The following is a 22,122-nucleotide window of genomic DNA, read 5'->3' as shown; positions in this document are numbered from 1 at the left end:
CCCCCCCCGAGAGGGGAAAAAAATTTTTTTTATTTGTGAAAAAAAAAAAAACCCCCAGACAAAAAAAAAAAAAAAAAAAAAAAAAAAAAAAAAAAAAAATATATATATATATATATATATATATATATATATATATATATATATATATATATATAAAGACGAACCTGATTTTCAGGCCCATCTTAGGTGGTGTAGCCTCTCTGACTGACGGCAGAGTAAAGAGGTTTGCCCATGCCGGAGAGTCTGCGCCCTTCTGACAGCCATACATTTTTTAAATTATGTGATAGACCGGGAAATAGTTCAGTGTGGCTTCAAATCAGTTGTACCTCAAATCATTGTGATTAGATAGCTGCCAGCAGGGACACATCTCTGCCCTGCAGAAGAAAGTATGGATACTGATTTTTTTTTTTTTTCCAAGTAAGGTTTTAACTAAACCTTAGAATCATATTACTTAAACTGTAATATTTAATATATGATACAACTATATATATTTGAACAAAGTTTTACCCTTAAAACAATGACATCATGTTCAAGATAGGATAAGAGCTCACAAGGTTTTTTTACAGATTGATTCAAAGTCTCTTTTTAAACGATTTGCGTAAAAACTAAGCTAATGAACGCAATTAATAGAAACAGACTATTAAAATGAACAGCGCTAAAACTGAAGGATTGTAAACAGAGAAAAAAACCATTAAGCTGCGACTTTCAGACAAATGGCAGAATTGATAAGTAAGCAGCCAACAGTTTCCGCACACATCAGATTCTCAGTGAATATTTGAACCTCTAGTTCTAGATACAAAGATAAAGGGCAACTAACGTCTTTGCAGACTCCACACATGCTGGATACACACAGTTCAAACTTTTACACAGTTTTAAGCAGCCTTCACACAGTTTAGTGCCCCAGACTCTTTGAGGAACACAGTGACGATCTTACAGCCACTCTGCAAATATTCTTATTTTATTACCTCTAAAGTCTGTGTATTCAAAAACTTTAAGCCAAAGTGAATGTACTGGCTTGTTCACCCAGTCTTGGCTTATAAGGCTGATTCTAAATGATTCTAAACAAACCTGTGATGGTCTGAGGGATCCAGAAGAGTCCTACCTAAAGAGGGTTTAGCGACTTGCAAATGTTTCCATACCCCTTTAACTTGTTCACACTGTGTTCATTTTTCTTTGCAAAGTGACTCAGGCCTAGTCACACAAGAAGGAGAACGCCTGTGAACATCAATTTTCAAATTTGGCCAATTTTCCTACAGATTCCCAATTAGATTTGATATACCAGGCGCTGGTTCCTGACTGTTATCATGTGGTGACATATTGTAATACTGTAATCTGAGCAAGCGGGAGGTTGTAGATATTGCAAGCAAGTGAGCCAAAGATGGTGCATTGAAGAACTACATACGTAATCTTGGTGCAAGCAAACCTAAAAAATTACCAGATGGCACCAAGTAATGCTGCTCTGCCAAGTAACATTGGAACCAGATTAGCAGAGCGTCAGAAAACCTTACCAACGCTCCCTGTCAATCAGCCAGTTTGCTATGAACAAATCTGTGAGACGCAGCACTGCGATCAAGTTGAACCAAAATATATACAGTTTAAAACTTCAGTAAGCGACTATAGGTGTGAAAGCTGTATTCATTTTTTTTCTGTTTCTTTTTGGATGATTAGTGATTTTTTGTCTTCACAGGAAACTTTTTGTGTACGTTTCCATTTGTATCTGTCATATTGGAACTACAACTACTTTCAAGTTTACTGCTGACTTTTGGCAGTACCAGGAAAGATCATAGAATAATCCAAAAGAGCTACAGTAGTCAAACCACATCAGCAACAGACAGACGTTTCCAAATGGCTCGAACATAAAAGACCGTTTATAAAGTTTGCTTCAAAACCTTGGCTTCATTCTGCTGTACTGATCTTACAGTTGAAAGATCTATTAATGACAAGTAAACTAAAGAGATTCCAAATTGAACTCTTTCATTTTTTTTTTTTTTTTTTTTTTACATGTGTGTTAAACAGCTGACTGAGCAGATAGCTCGTATAATTAGCCAGCTGATATCGGCGTGTCTTGCTTGTGATAAATATTGGATATGCAAAGGTGTGTAATAACTACAAGAACTGAAGAGTGTATTGTTAGTCAAAGACATAAACCAGGAATCACACGAGGAAAACTGTGTTGCACAGACTCGCCGTCGGTGAGTTGAAAAGAATCCATAAACGCAGAAGTACAGCGGGTAAAACGAGCATCGAGCTCATTTAATTTCAATAAATGTAGATCTTTAATAATTTATCGAATGAAATTCACACTGGATGTCTGCAACAAGCCGAGAAAATTCACTCATGCAAAGCAGTCGAAGCCAATCAGTCCGCAAATGAAGCTGTCGAGTCTTACCCACAACTCAAGTGTCATTTTTATTAAATATTTCAAACTAGAATACTTGTGTTGTACTTGAACTCTTATTAAATTGTCGGCACACTGTCTCTGCTTGCAACTGAAAGGAAAAGGTTCCTTCTTTATTAAACCAGTACAAAAACTAACATTAAAAGTTGTTAAAAAAAATAGTTGTTAAAAAAAATAATTAAAAGTCTCACAAAGGAAATAAACCATCACATAATTCAGTTGGAAAAATATTACATTTGGCTTATTATTGTTAGCTTGAGGAAAAAGGGTAATTATTTCATCCAGGAAAACTAAAAATCTTATTTCACATTAAAAATAAGGTGATTAGCAAAGAAATGAGCTTAATAATCAACCTGAAATGAGCAAGAATAACAAATACATCACATTTTCCTTTAGTAATAAGAGAACCAAATTGCCAGTAATTTAGCTTTTTTTTTTTTTTTGCACATACACTTGATTATCATTAATCGAGACACGATGTACAAAACTATTATTTTTTATTGTGTAACAAGAGAAATTATTTTTCAAACTTTTCTTACTTAAAAAAATACTGCTATGCTTTTTTTTTTTTTTTTTTAATATGAAGGACAGGATGATGATATAGGTTTGTAGGCTTCTTCATTCAGAACATTTAAGTTAAAATGTTGTTTAAAACATCTGAGACGAGCTGCTTTGTTTTGTGGCGCATCAGGAGAACAAAGACATCAGCCAAGATGTCAGAAAAATAACAAACGAACGTGCAAGTGCTATATCCGTCTTTTCAAATAATATGCACCATGCAAATTATCCAGCCATCCAATCATTCAGAGAGGAGATTTGAAATGTTGGTAACAACACCAGAATGAATGCAAAAGAAGATCTGGAGCTAGTAAGAGCGATATTGTCCAAAGTAAAGTGAGTCCTGCTACAGCATGGGCTAGAAGCCCACTCAGACAGGAAGACGAACTTGAAAAAGCAAGAAAAATAACCAGGTAACAGTTTTCAAATGTACAAAGACCCTCATAGTTGGAGACGTATCATGGGCTCTTATTGTCAATATTGATCTGTAGTTGTCAGTTGAATATCTGCTTTTTGTTATTCTAATAAGAACATGAAAACAAAGTGTGTGCTAATTACTACTTGGTGATTATAGATGAATCATACAATTCTAAATCGGTTCCATTTGTTAAGTCGGGGCTGGTGTTGGTCGAAGTTCCAGAAAATTATGGTGACAACTTTTTTGATGGCTTTACATCAAAATTGACAAAAATTTACATTTTTGTAAATTTCTGACTGAAAGATGGAGTTATTCAAAAATTAAAAACATCTCTTTCAACATGAAGCCGTTTAGTAAAGGGAGATAGTTTAGGTAATTTTGACTTGCATAACACAGGAAAAGTTCAGTCTGATTTGTTGAGAATAGTTTTGCATCTTTTCCACATTTTGGATGAATGTTTTGGTATCGTCTTTTTTTTTTTCTCTCTGCTGCCTGATTAGTCCTGGGAAGTCATCATCGTTCCTGAACGAAATTAAATCAAACTATTTTAACAAATGCACTGCTGTGGAAAGGTTTCAAAGCAACACCCAGCTCACTTTGGCCATGCATGTGCTCTGCATTATGAATGAAAACTCAGCTGTTGAGTCAGCATTATGGACCATCCATCGATCCAGTAAAAATTCGTCCTGACACCCTGACACTCTCTCAGCTCCCCCACATCTCATCCTGGTGTCTCGTCCCGTCGGATCCTTGATCTCCCGTTTCCTCCCCAGCCCCTCCTCTTTTCCCCCTCCTCCCCACAAACCCGGCCGTCTTCATCTGCCCCCTGCAGGACGCGGATAAATGTATGTGCCGGCTCCGGTTTTCAACTTAATGCGTCTGCAGGGGTGTGCGTGTGATCTCACAGCCCGACAGGCACATGTAATATTCAGCAGACCCCCGAGCCCCCTGGGTGCCACAGGTCTGTCCTGTGATGGAATGGAAGTCTCTGCCCTCATCTCGTCTGAAGATAGGAGTTACCATAACCTTTTTTTTTTCCTTCTTCTTCTTGCCTGCCTCCCATCACTCCTTCCTCCTCCTCCTCCTCCTCCTCCTCCCCCAGACTGTCTGCTCCCCCTCTCACCAGCTACTCTGTCATCTCTCCCATGTTAGCATCCTGCTGTCACCCTTCTGTCCCCGTCTAACCATATGTTGTCTCTCTACTCTCTTTTCTGCCATTCCTCATATTATCTCGCCCTCTTCACAACTCTTGACGCAATCCTTTCTCTTCTTCTTCCTCCTCCTCCTCCTCTGCACCCGTCCCCTCCCCCCTCTCTTCCTGCCACCTCTCCCGGCCTCCAGTCCGCCTGTTTGCTGTCAGCGCAGCGGAATTAGCTGCGTCCTCCTTCCACCTCCCACTCCACCACCACTACCACCACCCGTTAGCTCCTTCTCTTGATCCTGAGGGAAATAACACTGTTGCAGTCTGCTGCCGTTCTTTTTCACAGATCAAAGAGTTGAAATTGAAACTGGCTGGCCGAATAAAAAAAAAAGGAAAAAAAGAATATATATAACAAAAAAAAAGAGGGGGGTAGAAAAATAGCTGGCTCCGTTTGCATCATTCTCTTTCTTCCTGCTGAGCGGGGCGTGGGTCTCTGCAGCCTGCCCGACTGTATGAACTGATGCGGGCCTGTTCATAAACTGTGTGCCCAACAGTTGCTCAGTGCCAAGACTCCCCCTGGTGGAAGGGACTGCTGGGAAAAAAACAAACAAAAACAAAAAAAACATGGATGCATGAAGAAGCTGTAGCACAAGGCAACAAGTGTGGCACACTCACTTGCTTTGGCAGAGCCAGGGGAATTTGTAAAACAAAATCATTTTTTTCTTTTTTTTTTTTTTAGGTTATCAATTGTAATTTTCTCCAAATACAAAGTTATTTGAAAAATACATCAGTAAGTATTGCTCTTTAGGGGTTATCTGATGTCACAATATTTTTTTTTACCTGCAGGAGTTGTCTACAGTAGAAGGAGGGACAGGGTCGGTCGGCATGCTTTATTGTCTGTCGGCCATATTGGATTTAACTAAAATAATTTCTTGCATTTGCAGCTGATGGCCAGTAGTTGATGGTGTATTTTATGATGCCCTAGTGTCCACTTCAGTGGTCTGTGTGCATTTATAACATAAAAATCCACAAGAAGCACAAGAAAATGGCTTTTAGACAGCTGTCCACTGTAGTGACCATTATGTATGAAAGGGTTGAGTGTTTCATGTTAATCAACTTTTGCACAAAGGAAACAAATATAGAGTTCAACTCATATTAAATAAAATAGAAGGCCTTGTGTTCATCTATAATTAAGCCTCTCTGCTATGACAGCCGGTTGTAACACACTGTGCTAAGTTAGGATTCACGATTCTAGATGAAGTTGGCTCAGTACCATCTAGTGCTATAAAAAAGGTCCGTTTGAAGCTTCAGATTCAAACTGGAGTGAAATTGTACCTTCAATCCATGTTTGTGTGGAAAACACAAACATGTTCAAGTGATCTTGATCTAGATTTAATTCTCAATATTTGCTATAACTTGAAAATGGATTTTCACAGTTGTCACACAATTCAATGTCTAGATATGCAAAGCTGGTACAAACTGAACAGTTCTAGATTTTTATTGGTACTGACACTTTAGAACTAAGCTCTGCTCTGTGTATTTTATGCCAACTATTCATGATTGACCAACAATGACGTGACTTATTTTATAACATTTCTGTCAGGGCAACATTTCATACTGTCCAAGTTGGCTTGGACAGTTTTGATCATTTGGGCCCTACTTTCTTTTTCTCTTTATTCATCTCTGCAGGTTGTAGCGAGAGCAGAAAATGAGGCCAAGCTAGATATACAACATTCCGTATAAATATCAGTGCCATATGATTAATGAATAGCAGTAACTGGTCTGGCTTGAAGGCAATAGAAACAATATTTCTTTTCATAATTTTTCACACAGCAGCTCTCTCACAGTCCCGTCGCTCTCAGTAGGTCACCTTAAAATATCACACAGTGAAACGTTTCTTGAATTGCAAAGTCGTTCCGGGAATCTAAATGGAAGCGCTCGCCCTCTTCCATAGTTGGTTTCATTTTGGTGTAATTCCTGGATTATAATTTGTCTTAAGTCTTGATATAAACAGTTTCCAGCTGTATTTTAGGCACATTGTCTGTGAAGTCTGTTGGCGTACAACAACAACTTTTTAGTTTCCTTTCTTGGAGTCAATAATTAGTTTTGGATGCATGTTTGGGCTTATTGTTATACAAAAAAAAAAAAAAAAAAAGAAATTTCTCTCCTTCATATTGAGTTTGTATTTTAGTGGTTGTATAGCCACTTTGTGCCCAAAGTTGCAAATTGCAACTGTTCATACCAGTGTCTCAGTGTTTTACTGCTGGAAGGGTCTTCATTGGTGTTTTTATTTTTTCTTTAATTGCATCTGTCTAGCAACCTGACCAGTTAGCCTAAACAGAAACTTCAGGAGAGTCATATTTAGGAAACAACCAATCCTAACCAGAAGTCATTCCTTTTTTTAGTGGTGTTGGTCATTTTGTCGTCTCCCTGAAGACTTTATCATCAGTTTTCGAGAATTGTGCAGCGGTTTTAATGCTGTCGTTGTCCCATGTTACCTTCGGTTGTTGATGGCATTCTGTGTGCGTATACACATACGTTTTTGTTCATTGTGACATGAAGGTATGAGTTGCTAATCTCCCACTCCACCATTGGCCAACATTGTCATGTTGGCCAATGGTCAATCATGGTCAGACCATGGAGACACTTGCATTATAAAGCAATAAAAATACAGTATTTTTTTGACCACTGATTTTATATTTACTTCAAACTCTGACCCCACCATAGAAATTTGATGGCTAAAATGGATGTTCATTCAACCAGAATACGTTTTGCTAATCTATTACCATCCGGTTTTGGTGAATCTGACTGAATTATAAAATGTGTTGCTCCTTCCAGAGTTGCTGCGGTGTTCATTCAAGAGGTGACATTTTGCAAACATTTTTGCAATGCGTCGTTTAAATTGAGTCATACATACGCGGCGAGGCTAAAAGTCAAAATGTGTTGCACAGTGGTCTAATTGAAGGATTATCATCTCCAAGCTACAGACAAACTCCATTTTTGTTCTCGTGCCCTCTCAGCCTCCACTGAATCGTCCAGGAGGACCGACACGCATTTGTCACGCAAGACATTTGGACTGTCACAGCAGTGTGTAGGCAGAGCATGTTGAAGATGGCTGCAATCCACTTAAAGGAGGCTGTGGTGTTGTACAAGCTGCCTCAATGTCATGGCTTCCAGGCATAGCTAACACAGCTGAGCCCTCATTAGTTTCACCTCTGTTTCCCCAACTGCGACAAGTAGAAATGTCACAGAGAAGCTCTTTAGAATCCTGCACAGCCGCGTGTGAAAGGGAAACCGAATCCGCTGTCTGCATAGTTCCTTATGGTTTACAAATCGTTTGAAGCTGCAATCACACGAGCCAGTCCTGTGATGTACAAGAGCCGACGATTCCACCATTTTGATAATGCCACCATTATACTATAATCAGCCAGAACATCTGGATGCACGCTGAACGGCGACCTCCTGCAGAGCAGTGCGCCGATGCGGCCGCTTTGATGCAATTTGATTTTTCTGGATCTTAAACTGAAGGAGAAAAAAAAAAAAGTCTTGGCCTGCGTTCAACTTTTTTTTTTTTTTTCCGTAACACAGCAGCGAGGGGAGGGGGGAAAAAAAGCAAAAAGCAAACAGTGTGTGATATCCAAACATCTGCCGATGTAAAACGGGAGCAGACAAGAAGGGGCGGGGATGTGTCAAGTGTAGTGGGAGTATCAAGTCAAGTGGGTAATATTCTCACCAGCCGTCTGTGTTTATGTGAGTGTGGAGGTGTTGGGGCTGGGCATGGTGGAGGAGTGATGAGAGAGCATGCTGTGCTTTTTAACATCTGGGCAGCTTCTTTTTTTTTTTTTTTGAAGTACCCAGGTGGCTGGTACTGCAACAGCTGCACTGCTTCTCTACTTTCTGCTCACATCAAGGGAGTTTGACAGACTCTTGATCTGTAACCCCCCCCCTCCCTCCCCCTCTCCAACGCCCGTCCATCACCACCATTCCCAATAAAATGCAGGCCCTTCCCTCATCCCATTCCTGAGTTATACAACCAGCAACACCACCCACTACCTGGTCCAATAGACGTGCAGATGAATTCGCTCCACAAGTGGGAACAAGCTGACACCTTCCTTCCCATCAACAGTAATCCCCACAGCAGAAGTTGAAACCAGTTGTTCCTTTAGTGCCTAATCCAATCTTTAATAACGCTGTATTTTTGTCAGAAGCTTTAGTAAGGTAAAAAAAAAAAAAAAAAAAAAAAAAACCTTAAGAACCATAATAGATACTCTGAGTTAGTTATGTTCAGTGTTTTTGCACATAAACAGATTCTTGCCATTAATAGTTTATTAAATCTAAAACACTCGGACACACATAATAATACTACTAATAATAATAATTATAATAGTTGTTAGTCAATCAATATTCCAACTGCAAATCAAAGAAATTCAAAACAAAGTCATATAACAACAAAGCGTAGCATTGATCGAAAAGGTGTAGGAGGTGTAGGTGCAGGAGGCATTCAGCTCATACGTTCCGACTCTTGCGCATTCATTACAAATCAGCCATTTCCACCCTTTGTAGCTTTTGTATAATAAATATTAATAGAATGCACAGAACCTATGATTAATTTGAGGCAAGAGAAGAAAAAGAAAAGAAGAAGAATCTGGAAAGACTGAAGGTATGTCGGCACCGGCAGAGGTTTATTTTCCACCATAATGTCTCTACTTTTCTAGTACTGCAAGATGAACGTTTGCAGCATGATCGTATAATCTTGTTACCTAGGTAATTCATATATTGCCTTAGAACTGACATTAAGACAAAGCGCAGTTAAATGCTACACTATGCGGACGCTTTGTCTGCAACAATAAAAATTACAATGGAATTGACTCGCACACGTTACTCTCTTTATCCACCTGAGGAAGTCGCAAAAAACTGGGAGTCCCTTTGGACTGCAAGAGGCAGTGTGTACATAATTTTGTACAAATCAGAGGCAGTAGAAGCAGCTTTTCAATCTATAAGTGTAAACAGAAAGCAGATGTCCTTTCTCTCTGAAATATATATATTTATAGCATGAAAAACATGTCGATTAGTAGACTCTACTGAACTGGATGGGACACGACAACTTTGCTTGGATTTAAAACACTGAATCTATTTGGATGGTGTGTGTGGGGAGTGTGTCACAGATGAAATCCCTGAGGTTAAATCCCCTGCAGGTGAGACTGGAAGCCGTGAGCCACTCCCCCTTGATCCAGCAATCCCAGCTACATGGTCTGAATCCTAACGCAGCCTGTGATCCTGTTGGATTGCCTTGCATGACGTAAACAGACAAAGCTCGTGTGTCTAGCGTTACAGCAGAATAACGACGCCAGGAAACGCCAGCTAGTTCTTTATGTTTTTTTTTTTTTGTTTTTCCGCATTGTTTAGATTTACCTGATTTCGCTCCAGAATTTTAAAGCGTCAACAAACATTTCCACATTTTAACAAGCGGGGCCAGACTTGAAAGACATCTAAAAAGTCAATATATGTCACAGAGCCTCATTCTCCTCTTTGAAATAAACATTTTAACTTCTCTTCTTTCCACTCAGAGTCTCCTACCTCTTAGGAGACTGTCTGGATCTTTGCTCTGGGTTCTAATGATAAAGTTCTTGTCTCCAGTGAGATGAAATTCGCAGTAGTGTTTGGTCAAGAAATAAAAAAAAAAAAAAAAAAAGGCCGGTGCAAAGTTTTCTTAGAGAGTTACGGAGTCAGAAGTAATTGCTTATTCATTAAATTTCTCCTGTGTAGTTTACTTTGAACTTTCCTTGCAAGTTGTGGCTCCACAGTGTTTCTTTATGCTCCCCGGCAGCATTTTCCACTCCGGGGCTTCAGTACATTGAAATGTTGAAGGGCAACATACAGCAAGCATATTGCACTAATTGCTTTCAGGACCATTAAAGGAGCAACTCGAATTTTTTTTTTTTTTTTTTCCTCTCTCTTCTTCTCCTTTCACACTTGTCCATTCGGAACCGTCGTAACAGAAAAGGTGATTAAATCTGAGGTTCTGTGTGAGGAAATAAAACTGAAATCCCACACCTTCGCAATCTCATTTATGGGCTTGTGCAGAAAGAGTCGAGTGTTTGAGACGAACGGACCAGTCCAAGTGTGCGAGCTTCTAATAAATGTTATCGAGTTCCTTCTCGGTGGGCCGGGAGAAAGTCTTGATGCCTCTCTTTCCATCTCCCACGCGCCACAGACCCTCTATACCCTAATCTAATTTACCAATAAGCTGTCGTAATTATGTCCCAGGATCTGCTCCGCCGTGTGAAATGGGTTCTGTCCTCTGCTCGAGTGGTGCGAGCAAAAGCACTGCCCCGTCGCTCCCGATGAAGCCTGCGACGGGGGAGGCGACGTGACTGGGAGCAGCGGAGTTACAAATGAACATCTTTAGCAGATTAATCGGGGGAACCCCTGATGTGTTCTTCAGGTAGTTAAGGGAGACAATAACGGCAACGCTAATACGGTCTTGATGTCGTTTATGAAATACTATAAAACGGCGATGAGCAGCCTGATCCGGGGTTTTACGACCTCACATAAAACCTGCGTTTTGGGCATTAGTGAAGTTTAATTCCTCTCTGTTTATTTAAAAAAAAAAAAAAAACCCTCCTGCGATCCTCCTCTGTGCTCAAAACAATTTAAAGGCTGCGTTGCACGTTAAGAGCTCCATAATGAGCCTTGCGGTGGGCCGGATTACACTAGAAAGCGTCGGAGTTACCAGGCAGCTGCTTTCTTTTTCCCCTCGACATTCACAGCGGGCAGGCTGAGCTTCTGTGTTTTTTGATTTCTAGTTAATCAGACCTTTCTGATCATGTTTCTTACTGACTAATAATGTTGCAAGTATTTCATTAGCTAACACTCCGGCTCTGTGTTCATATGAGGCCTTTGAAATCTTCTACCGCTGCGTGGCTGTGCAGAGGAACTTCGTCGTACCAACCAGCTCAGCATTAACTTGGGCTAATAACTTTCTTTTAAAGATTAGCTACATTAGCTGACTCAGCCTTCCTGTTATCTATTTGTGCACTGGTTATGGTTTGACTCGGTCTGAGCTTTCATATTCACTTTGCACTCTTGATAATTAAGTGGTCCATCATACATATGGCTGAAGGGGCATAGTATCTATATATATATTTTTTTAAATTGCGAAATGAGGTTCCCTGAACAAGGTTCCCACATGAACAACTAAAGTGATGGCCTGCAACATTTTAGCATCTGCAGCAGCTTCCTTTTGCTTTCATGTCGGCTTTCACCAGATTTCATCCATGAATTGTCTTGTTACAAGGCAGCAGTGCCAACCACTGCTTCATCCCACTATAGGAAACCGCTTTAGTAAGCTTCATACAATGCATCACATTTTGTTGATTCAGTATACTGGATGCATATCATATGACTTACCACTGCTTGTTGCCTCTCGTATGATTTCCGCTTTAGCTAACCTCCTATGAGCATGCAGCAAACGAGAGTTAATGCAGTGCGTGGGGTAAGAAACAAATGGCTTTTATTCTGTCCAACTTGTTTTGCAGTACCCTGTGGGTAATTACTCCGCCACCATCAACAATGACCAAAAAAAAAAAAAAAAGCCACGAGCGTTCCCAGTGAGCGACTCGGTAGTCTTATCGTCATCGCTTCATGACCTTTAACAAAGGCGTAGATGGTGCGTCCTAATCTCCATCACCCTCAGTCTGTAGAGGTTATATCAGAGGGGCACAGGAGGCACAGCCTGCTTCCCTCACCATCTGATAACACCTGAGCAGTAACTCTGCTCTAACACAAGAACAGGATTTACACTAAGAGTTAGAAGGTTGGCGGTATTTTTTGTTTTTGTTTTTCAAGAAGTTGGGCGAACCTTTGGAACTGCGCTGGGTTCCAAATGCTCTCCCTTCACCAGAGCCTCTGAAAAATCCCTGTATGATGAGGTGGTGAAGTTATTTTGCCACAGAATAACTGGAGATCTAATTCACCTAATGTGTTGCAGGTTCATAGTTTTAGTTAATTCCCCATTTCTAATGTTGTTACGTGTCACTGCCCTCATACTTCCAATGCGTTTATGGAGCTGATATGGTTCCTAGGTGATGTAGCCAGTTGTTGCCAGTTCTGAGTTAGCTACCAAATTTAGCAAATGTGGCCAAGATGGAGAAAACCTTGCACCGAATTGTCTGGCGGATGTCCGCATTAAATCCGTCTTCAACACTCACGTTTCTCCGCCAAGTGAAGACCACTGGAGTCTGCTGGCGCCTTTAGGTTAATCATCCACAAGCTTTCTGTTGTCTGTCCAAAATACGCATCAAATGAATAGACTCGCAAAAAGTGATAGAAGAGTGATTTGTATGTGTCTGCTTTTTAAATGTTGGGTGGTTAGACTTACATTTCTGCTTTGAGTCAGTTTCCTGGGCCGCCTGCAAGTTGCCTACAGAGGCGTTGATGGCACTTCCTTGAATCCGTTGCATATTTTTCCTTATGAAAGATGACGATCTGCTTGTTCAACTTTCCTATTCAGAGAGTACACTTTCATTTTTGATGACATCAAAGCCTGTATGGACTCCCCTAAAGGCTGCGTGTTTTTCCCCCTTGCTGTTACCTCTGTTCACGAAAAATTGTGCCGTATCCCATTAGGTTGGAGCATAATTTAGTTTGTTGATGATACAGCCTTGCTCTGCCTTCTTCAAAATAATGAGCAGGAGCATGCTTCTGTTGTGGGATGAGTTTCTAAATGACTCACCACCACAGATGCTGACTCATTTTAGAAACAATCAACGTAGCAAAACGTCCGGTCTGAACGGGCAGCCCGTAGCGTTGGCTGCAGAGCATCTCGAAGGTTGTTCTGCTGAACAGGTTGAAGTTGGACCAATACATGAAAATCATTCAGAAACAGGGAAACTTTTTCTTACATTGGTTTAGTCTGATCTTGACTAAAATACTGACAATGATTCCAGCTCATTCAAACATCCATTTTTTAATGCTTTTAAACGGTTATCCCTAAGGTAGAAGAGTCTGTAACCCAGCTGATTAAAATACAGGACAAACCCATAATTTGCCCTAAAACCAAAATGGTTTATCAACAATAATTGAACACGGTTTTGAATTTTTACTTTTTTTTTTCTTTATGATTAGTACGTCTGAACAGTAAAGCCTTTTTTTTAATGTGTTTTATGAGAAGATCTTTGAACATGTCATACATTTATAATAGCGTTTCTCTATAATGGATAACCCTCAGTGCATTACTGGATTGTACACGCGGAGTCCGTGAACTGCAGAGGAGGCTGTTGTGTGTGCATGTTGGGATGCAGATGGCGTGCTGCAAGAAGGTGAAGAGGTAACTAATGAGACTCAAAGATTGCACAACAGGCATTTGCTGGCAAACAGACTCAAATTTACACTGAACCGAAACAAAAGGATCGAAAAGGTGACTTCAAACGCACGGAAACGAAGCAGGAAAAAAAGAAACTAGGAAACGGCAGAGAAACGAAACAATCACCAGCTGCAAAACGACGACGCCCGGAGATGCCGAAGGATCGCGTTGACAACTGCTGCATGTGATTGCGCTGTCTCCTGCAGTTTTCACTTTGGGTCTCTTGCTGCTGTGTAGGAGTGATCAGGAACCTTTTAGAAGCCTGTTCTCAGGAGCCCGCTGTGTCCCAGTTTGTCTCTGTCACCTTTCAGTGCAAAGAGGATTTCATAATGCTCGGCAGAGTCGATGTGTGGGCCCTTTAAAAGTGACTAAGCTGAGGGAACTTTTCTCTTCCCCGAGTAGACAAGTGGCATTATTACCAGTCACTTTTATTTACCAGCCATAATTACACAGAAGTGGGAGGAATGGCAGATTGTTGGACTGTAAATGTCTTCTTTTTTAACTTTTTCCTGCAAAAACAGGTTTTCAAGTCCACAGGTCACCCTGAGAACAGACTCAATCTTCACCTCAAACAAACCATGACAACCGGCTGCATTTATCTGCTCTGGGGTCGTATACTTTATCCAACTAGACGCAGAATTTTTCACGGCTGCGAGCGATGAGTTGCTGATTGTTTCTGCCTGTTGATCTCTGACAGGCTGGGCCAGTTCACCGCCTTCCCCCCCACCCCGCTCCTCCTCTTATTTTTTTTTCTTTTCTTTTTTTTATTTTTCCCCCCCATTTGTCTTTTTCTGCCCGTCTCACAGCTTCCATCACGTCGGTTCTGGACTATCACCTCCCGTGCCGTGCAGTTATTTCATCCTCGCTTCTGCATCCACCGCTGCCCCTCCCCACCCACTTTTCCCGTTCGGCGTCCTCGTCCTTCAGCAACTCGTCTCTGCTTTTTGCAGCCCACACTGAAGACTTTGACTGACATGCAGCGCTGCTGCGTGACGAGCGCTCCGTCAGTGAGCTGAGGAACTAAACAACGCTGCATCTCGGAAGACCGTTAAAAATAAATTCCTCTAATCTGCTTTTAAGTTTTCTTCTGTGGTTTTAAGTCACAACCATCAAGCTCTGCTTTGAAACAGATTTATCTTTAGGAAGCTTTAATCCGTATGAATTTAGATTTTTTTTATATATATATATAGGTTTTAAAATGTGTGCTCTTGTCTGACTCCTTATCATTGTTTTCAGCCGTGCGACTTCGCCTGTCCCAAAAATACTAAATATTGTAGCTTTTCACAGGAGTCTTATGTAACCACACATTCATCTCTTTGCTGCTTGAAGCAGAATTACATTTCTAAGGAACCACTTACATTTAAATGACATTCAAATGAATTTAAATTTCAGAATGTAACTGCCTGTTATTCCTGCACCTCTTAGGTCTGGTGCATATAATGCCAAATCGGTTTGGGCTTCTATACAGTCCCAAAAATATAGTTGCTGTTTTTTTTTTTACTTGGTAAAGTGTTTTCCATGACAGAAATAATATTTTACATTTCCAGTTTTCGTCATCTTGAAAGATTCATCCATCATCTCCGTGCTTAATCCTTACAGCCACATAGATGACCTGGTGCCCATCTTCAGTGGTCAAGCTCCAGGTCAACAGTACATCACAGGGCTACTGCAGAAATAGCTAGGATTCAATTTATTTATTTATTTTTTTGTCTCGATAAATTTCCAAAAATTCTTGGTAAAACTCACAAATAAATCAAGCCATTATCTTTGGAGTGAATCTACGTGTATTAAAAGAAATGTCCTGATTTCTTTTTTTCTTTTTTTCCACTTTGGTCGTAGCACACATTGACACGTGTTTAACAAATGAGCGCGCTACTGTAATCGACTTTCAAGCCGGAGAGCTAATCACCATAAAGCTTTGTCACAGATGGTTCCCCTCAGCCTAGGAAAGCTCCTGTGTAGAAGTGGGAGCTAAAACCGTTTTGTTAAACCGCAGTTGTCTGAAGACTTCAAACAACAGAGGGAAGTATGTTTTTCATGTGTTTGTTTCTGTTTAAAGGACAATCACTGGAAGCATCCAGGAAGTGTTAAACAGCTGATAAATGATCCCAAATTTTTATATCTAACATATGTTGTTTTTTTTTTTTACTTGAGTGTCATATGTGCAGTGCAGAGGTAAACAGTTGAGCTTTTCAGCCCAATAAATCTAGTGTGATGTGACTTATTACGGTCAGAAGATCTCAGGTGAGACCGGGCAGCAAGTGTGTTCCATATGTGGTGTTATTGCTCTCACACCCTCTCTCAATCTGGTCACTGGAAGTTCAATACGGCAAAGAACTTTCTGAGCATCTGACCAGAAAAGCCAGCATCGCTGCTCCACATGAAGCAGCGTTTGAGAATAATTGTGGAGAGTCTCCCGGGACATTTTTGAAACACGGAGGGCAGTTTACTCGCATGGCTCAGATTTACTTGAGGGTATTGTAGTGAACGCTGATATTTGCATATTTTAAACTCATGGGACGATATTAATTCACGATGGTACTTACATTGATGTGTTTTTTTACAAACAAGCCTAAGGGTAAAGCTACACAACTAAGAAACTAAGACGAAATTTTTTGGTTTAGGTGGTGTCAAGTGTGTGTGGAGGCAACCAGGCGAGGAGTATAATGATGCCTACATTCAAGCATGGTGGTGGGAACTTCATGGTTTGTGGCTGTCCGCATGTTGTGGAGAGTTATTGTTCATTTATTTGGAAATATTTAACTAAATTTCTCTCTCCTTACTCCTTACTGTTCCTAAGTGACCTAACCAGGAAAGGTTTAACAGGTTTTGATGTCAGACTGGGAAAAAATATTTGTTTTTCAAAGTTTGGTTTTAACTGTACCTCTGTTTTCATTCATTATGGAAAATCATAATAACCTTTCAAGAACTCCGACCAGCTAATGAAACTTGCACCTTAAGGAATATCTATGGCCGTAGGAGAGAGAGAAAAAAGAAAACATTTTCCAGGTTGTTTCACTGAATATTGCTTTCCTCTATCAACACAAAGGCAAATTAGATGTATAATTTATTTAATGAAAGCCAGAAGCTGTTATAATGGAGAAAATCATAGCAGCAGCTTGATGACTATTAAATGTCTGAGGGAGAAACATTTCTGTGAAAGTGTACCTCAGCTTGATATAGAAATATTAGGTCTCTTTTCCTCATATGCTATTATTACTCTTTCCGTGTCCCTGCCTTTTCATAAGGACTAATAAATCTTTGTATCGGTGCAAACGATATCTTAATGGATACTATCTAAACAGATCTTAGCCCTGCTCTTCAGATATAAGGTTTTTGTTAGATTACGGCTTTGCGGGATCCTCTCCTTTTTTAAAAAAATCAGGGTGATTTTATTGCAAATCTATCGCGGACGGAGAAGTTCACACCCATCGGAGGCGGCGAGCGGAGTGACGGCAGACGAGCTTTCTTGACATAGTCCCGCGTTGACAGTGAAAGCCAATATCCTTGGTATTTGTCCAACACAGTTTCTCATTTCGAGGTCAAAATGACATTACGGCATCGTGCCGTGTGACAGCGGGGCATTTATCAAGGCTTAGGAAATGAGTGAGAGAGGTGCACGTCGTTGGATCCCCCTCCCGGAGTAAAGCTGTCAGGCTAATGCAGGGAAAAGAGGGGCGATGATTTTTGGTAATATCTCTGTCTCTTAAAAAAACCAAAACAAAAAAAAAACAAAAACGCCTGAGTTACACACACGTTACATGAGACTTTATGAAGGCGCAGACCAACGGTTTCCCCTGCATGAGCCAAAACAAACCTCTGACGCGTGTCATGGCGCCAGCACCGCGTCCCTGATGTGAACTCTTTCTGACAGATTTCGATGCTTTCCAACACATAACGAGGTGAGTGGGCGCATTTGGGATGTTGTGAGTCTTTAAACAGATTAAATTACCTCTGTTGCTCAGGAAACCTTTTTTATTTTTTTTTTTTTCAAAAAAAAAAAAAAAAAAAAGGAAACGCAACGCAACACATAAATTGCACGAGGAGACGATCCGTAGATGTTGGCTTCGACTCACCCCAAAGCCCTGAGGGTTGCACGGTGCACAGGTACTTGTCTTTATGAAGATGTTGAAAAATTACTACGAATATGCATGCGTAAAGTTGAGCTTTAGACATTCACTTGCCGTAATTTAGATGTTTCAGAGCTTTTCTGGCCTCCTGGATGAATCGTCAATGGACTCGACTACTCTAAAGCTACTCCAGCTGGGGCAAAATGTGTTCCTTTTCAAGGTTAGTAACCTGGATAATGTTGGTATTCTACTTCATTTAGTCCGGCCTGAGCCGACCTGAGGTTGTTGCCCTCTTGAACGAGCCTCTCTACACCGATCGCATTTGCCCCACTGTGTGAAATAAGAGCAACATGCTAACACTGCTAGCAAGCAGCGCGGCTGAGGCGCGTGTCAATGTTCACTGCTAAGCTGTAAGTTTCATCGAAACGGAAACTTTTAAGCCTCGTCTTAAAGGTTGACGGAGCGCTTACTTACCCTGAAGAAACACGGCGTTGCTTCTGTAAAAGATGAGTGTGATAGCTACACCTCTGCCTCCCTTTATTCTCTTAGAACATGAAATGCTGTGCTTGGAAAGTGTTCGACATGTTTAAGATAAAATGCAGTCTGAGATATTGTTTAAGCTCCTCGCCGCGGTGCCGTCGGATCGCCTTCCGTTTTGATTCGACAGTGCAGAGGAGAGATCCGTTTGCCTCCCTGGAGTTAACGCGCAGCCAACATTCATTGTCGGCTTATGTAAGACAGTGGCCAGCGGGGGAGCAAAGGCAGAAGCAAAAAAGAAAACGGTGATAAAGCCCGGCGAATATGATTGCATGAGTGAGCGATGGATGTGTTTGTGAGTGTAATTGGATGCGGGTGTGTTTGTGTACTGTTCTGCCTGTACGTAAAATCCCAGGCCTCCTGTTTCCTTCCTTTCACGCTCTCAGGGTCTTCATTTTTCCTTCCCTGTTTTCCAGTCAGAATAAGATAAGTGGATCAAACTTTTTTTTCTTCTTCTTCTTTTTGTTTGGGAGCCAAGGCAGAGGCCAGACAAGAGATTGCCCTCCATATTTTCTGGAGGCTATCTCTAATCATGCAATAAAAAAAGAAGAAAAAAAAAATGATTTGCCAAATCCAGGCGAATAACATCTTTTGAATCTTGGCTTTATTTTGGAAACGTCTGACCATTTATTCACTCTCTGGCTGAGTGCCGCCTCTCTTTAGCATCTGTTCGGTCAGCCTGTTCAGCCTGGTTTTTTGAAAGCTATTTTCCACCTCTGAGTGGCTTTGAACTGTGAGAGCTATTGAGTTTTGTGTGATCGTGATGATGTCTGCGCAGTTGGGATCATTAAGAAAATGTGGGCTGGTATAAAAGCCATATGTTGTTGTGCTTGTTTTTCCAGCCTACTGTACCATATCAGAACTTGTTTTACAGCAGAGGTATTGCAACAAAATCACTTTTAGGACCTGTTCTACCAATGTTTACATTGTCAAGTAAAACGTACCTTACATCCTCAATGTGTTTTTCATCAAAGTGTAACTGTGAAGGATGTACTAAAGATGTACAGCATACAGTGCATTTGATCTTTGCTTTCTTTGCTGCACTGAAATGGTTCAGATCAGACAAATGTTACCAAATGCACCACAAGTCTCGCGTCTATGAGATCTAGTTGATTTGCCATAATTAATGGAACCATGAATTCTGCTCTTTTGCACAAATACTGATGGGAATGTTTGGCCAACAAGGATACCTGAGTTTGAAAGTAGAAATATGAACCAAAGGATTAAACCAACATTTTTGAACAGCTAAATTTCCTCAAATGCAGCCAAGCACTTCAAATCACACCATGATCCAACTGTATCTGCAACCAGGAAGCAGGTTGTGTCATCTCTGGCATTGTTAGTTTCTCTCTCAAACTCCCATTAAACATCACATCACTATTGTTGGTAAGAGAAGATGTCGCATTCAGCTGGGAGTTACTGTCGACACCGATGTGCTCGACAATACATAGTTGCTGCTTTCATGCAAAGGCTATTTACTGTTGGATAGCCGTGGAAGCCACACGCATTAAGCAAAACGGTGTGACTGCATAACGTATCACTATCAAAGTCTGTCAGCTAAGAACTGACAGAAGCGGTCAGCCGCATTTAAGTGAAGCCAGTGGATATCATCAGTTGGTGACAACCTGCTAAGCTAACTTTTTCTTTCCGTCTTCCTATTACAGCTTCCTGTGTTTTGAATCGACTCCTTGCTAAATTGGCTTGCGTCGCATCTCAGAAAGTGCTTTGTGCATCCGTTCATTTGTAGTTAGAGAAAGCAATTGATGCTGCTCAAATGGGAAGGTGGCTCCATGACAATTTATTCATGCAGAAAAGAAAAAAAAGAAAAAGAAAAAAAAAGCAGCTGCCTTGTGTCAGGGCACTATTACAAAGTATTTGATCATAGAGTTTGTGTGGCAGCTGAGCTCATGGGCCTGAAGAGGCAAGCAAATGGAATTGGAATTGGAGTTGTCTCCAAGTTCATAAAAGCGCTAAGAAAACTAATTTTCACAGAGCAATAGTGGCTTAAAGTGATTTACCTGTACTGAACCGCCACGGCACAGACCATTTGATGAATCTGCTGTCAGTTTGCCACCTTACTGTCAAAGTTAGCTTTGTCAAAATCAAGTGCTGTCGTTAAATAGCTATTGATGCCTAAAAACATAACGTGCAACTGTTGTGCCAATAATTTGTGTGTTTTTTTGTAGACTTTACTCTTTATTTAAAGGGATGTGCATAAGACGGATTGCAGTGTCATAAACTTAACACCTGTCGTAAACATGAAGGAGTCTTCATGAACATTCATGACTGTTGTCATGACGTGTCATTCAGTAAATAATGACACTTTTAATGCAAAGTTGACTCGTTTAATTGACTTTTAATGTAAGTATTTAATGCAACTTTGCATAGAAAAGTAATTATTTACCAAATAATGCTGAGTTGACACTTTTAATGCAACTTAAAATGCAAATTTACATTGACAGTGTCATTGTTTACCAGATGTCACTTCATGGCAACAGTCATAAACATTCATGAAGACTCCTTCATGTTCATAGCGGGTGTTATGTTTATGACAGTGTCATGTCAGACTTATGTAAAGTGTTACCGCTAAGTATCAGGTTACCACAGCAACAAACAGTTTTGCTTTGTCAAAATCAAGTGCTGTTATAGATTCATCTGTTTTAAGTCTACCAAATCAGGACCGAGGAACGTACAATTGAAAAGATGACTTTATGCTTTTCCCCCGTCTTGGATTACTATTGTCACACATTTTAGAGTGATGGTTGCAGTAATTATATGTGCAAATTGGGGGGTAAAGGCAAATGGGATTTTTAAAAGAAATACAGGTCAAGACAGCGGAACGAGTTGCTTTAAATTATTTCCGAATTCAGCGATCTCTTTTTCTTCCACATGCCTCCAAGTGTTTGGCACATTTTCATCTGTTCAAAAGTGAACGTGCATGTGACGCACATGCTGCGAAGCATTTAATACTCCCTGGGTCTGTGTTTCCAGATACCGACCTCATATGATACCGCTCTGCAAGTCTTCCACCACTTGCTTCTACAAAATGACAGTATTAGTTGCTTTACTATGAAAGTAGACGGGGCATCTAATAATCTTTATTAAGGTTTGCTTACATGTATTGGTTCACATCTCTCATTAATCTAATCTGCCAGCTTACTTTCCACGCTTTAGATTCTGGCACACTTAGATATTGAAACGTTTGTTTCGAGGGAAAAAAAAATAAATTGTGCCCGAGACTATTTGACATTTACAGTGTTAACCCTGCAGGGCAGATGAAGCAACTGTGCACCATATGCTTCCATCCTGGTCACTGTTGTCAACTGTTGACATGACATTGCCCCAAACAATCTTACATGTGATTTATAGACAATCTGACCATGTGTCGACCATGTTGATTTTAACCATTCGAGAATCACCATTGACAACGCCAAGGTATGCCACCAGAAGGATGGGCCCAGACCGGACCAGGAAGTGGGAATCTAAAGTATTTAATCAGTGAAGGAGGTGGCAAATTGAAAACTGGAACACTTGGAAGTCAAGGCAGCTTCTTTTGAAGTTTTGCAATGTGCTGGATGATTGGAAATCTCCACTCAAGCTCCAGAGTGCAGCTGTTCGCGTGCAGCATTCTCCCAA

General features: G+C 40.6%; 1 protein-coding gene across 2 annotated transcripts in view; it reads left to right on the top strand.

Moving 5' to 3' along the window:
* The window catches only part of ca10a (carbonic anhydrase Xa), a 267,244-nt gene that overhangs the window by 146,592 nt on the left and 98,530 nt on the right, over window positions 1-22,122 (top strand). The window contains exons 1-3 of one of the 2 annotated variants that reach the window (XM_015050835.1): window positions 17,678-17,781; window positions 17,893-17,986; window positions 18,074-18,169. The exons of the other annotated variant lie outside the window; for it this stretch is intronic. Coding sequence (XP_014906321.1) covers window positions 18,074-18,169 — 96 coding nt within the window. The 5' untranslated portion in view covers window positions 17,678-17,781; window positions 17,893-17,986. Of the gene's footprint in view, window positions 1-17,677; window positions 17,782-17,892; window positions 17,987-18,073; window positions 18,170-22,122 lie in introns of those variants that run through there. 2 annotated transcript variants of the gene reach the window in all.

This window comes from Poecilia latipinna, unplaced genomic scaffold (assembly GCF_001443285.1).
Source record: "Poecilia latipinna isolate Pla-1442-1.1 unplaced genomic scaffold, P_latipinna-1.0 Scaffold1012, whole genome shotgun sequence".
Taxonomy (NCBI): domain Eukaryota; kingdom Metazoa; phylum Chordata; class Actinopteri; order Cyprinodontiformes; family Poeciliidae; genus Poecilia; species Poecilia latipinna.
This window is presented reverse-complemented; position numbering and strand designations above follow the sequence as displayed.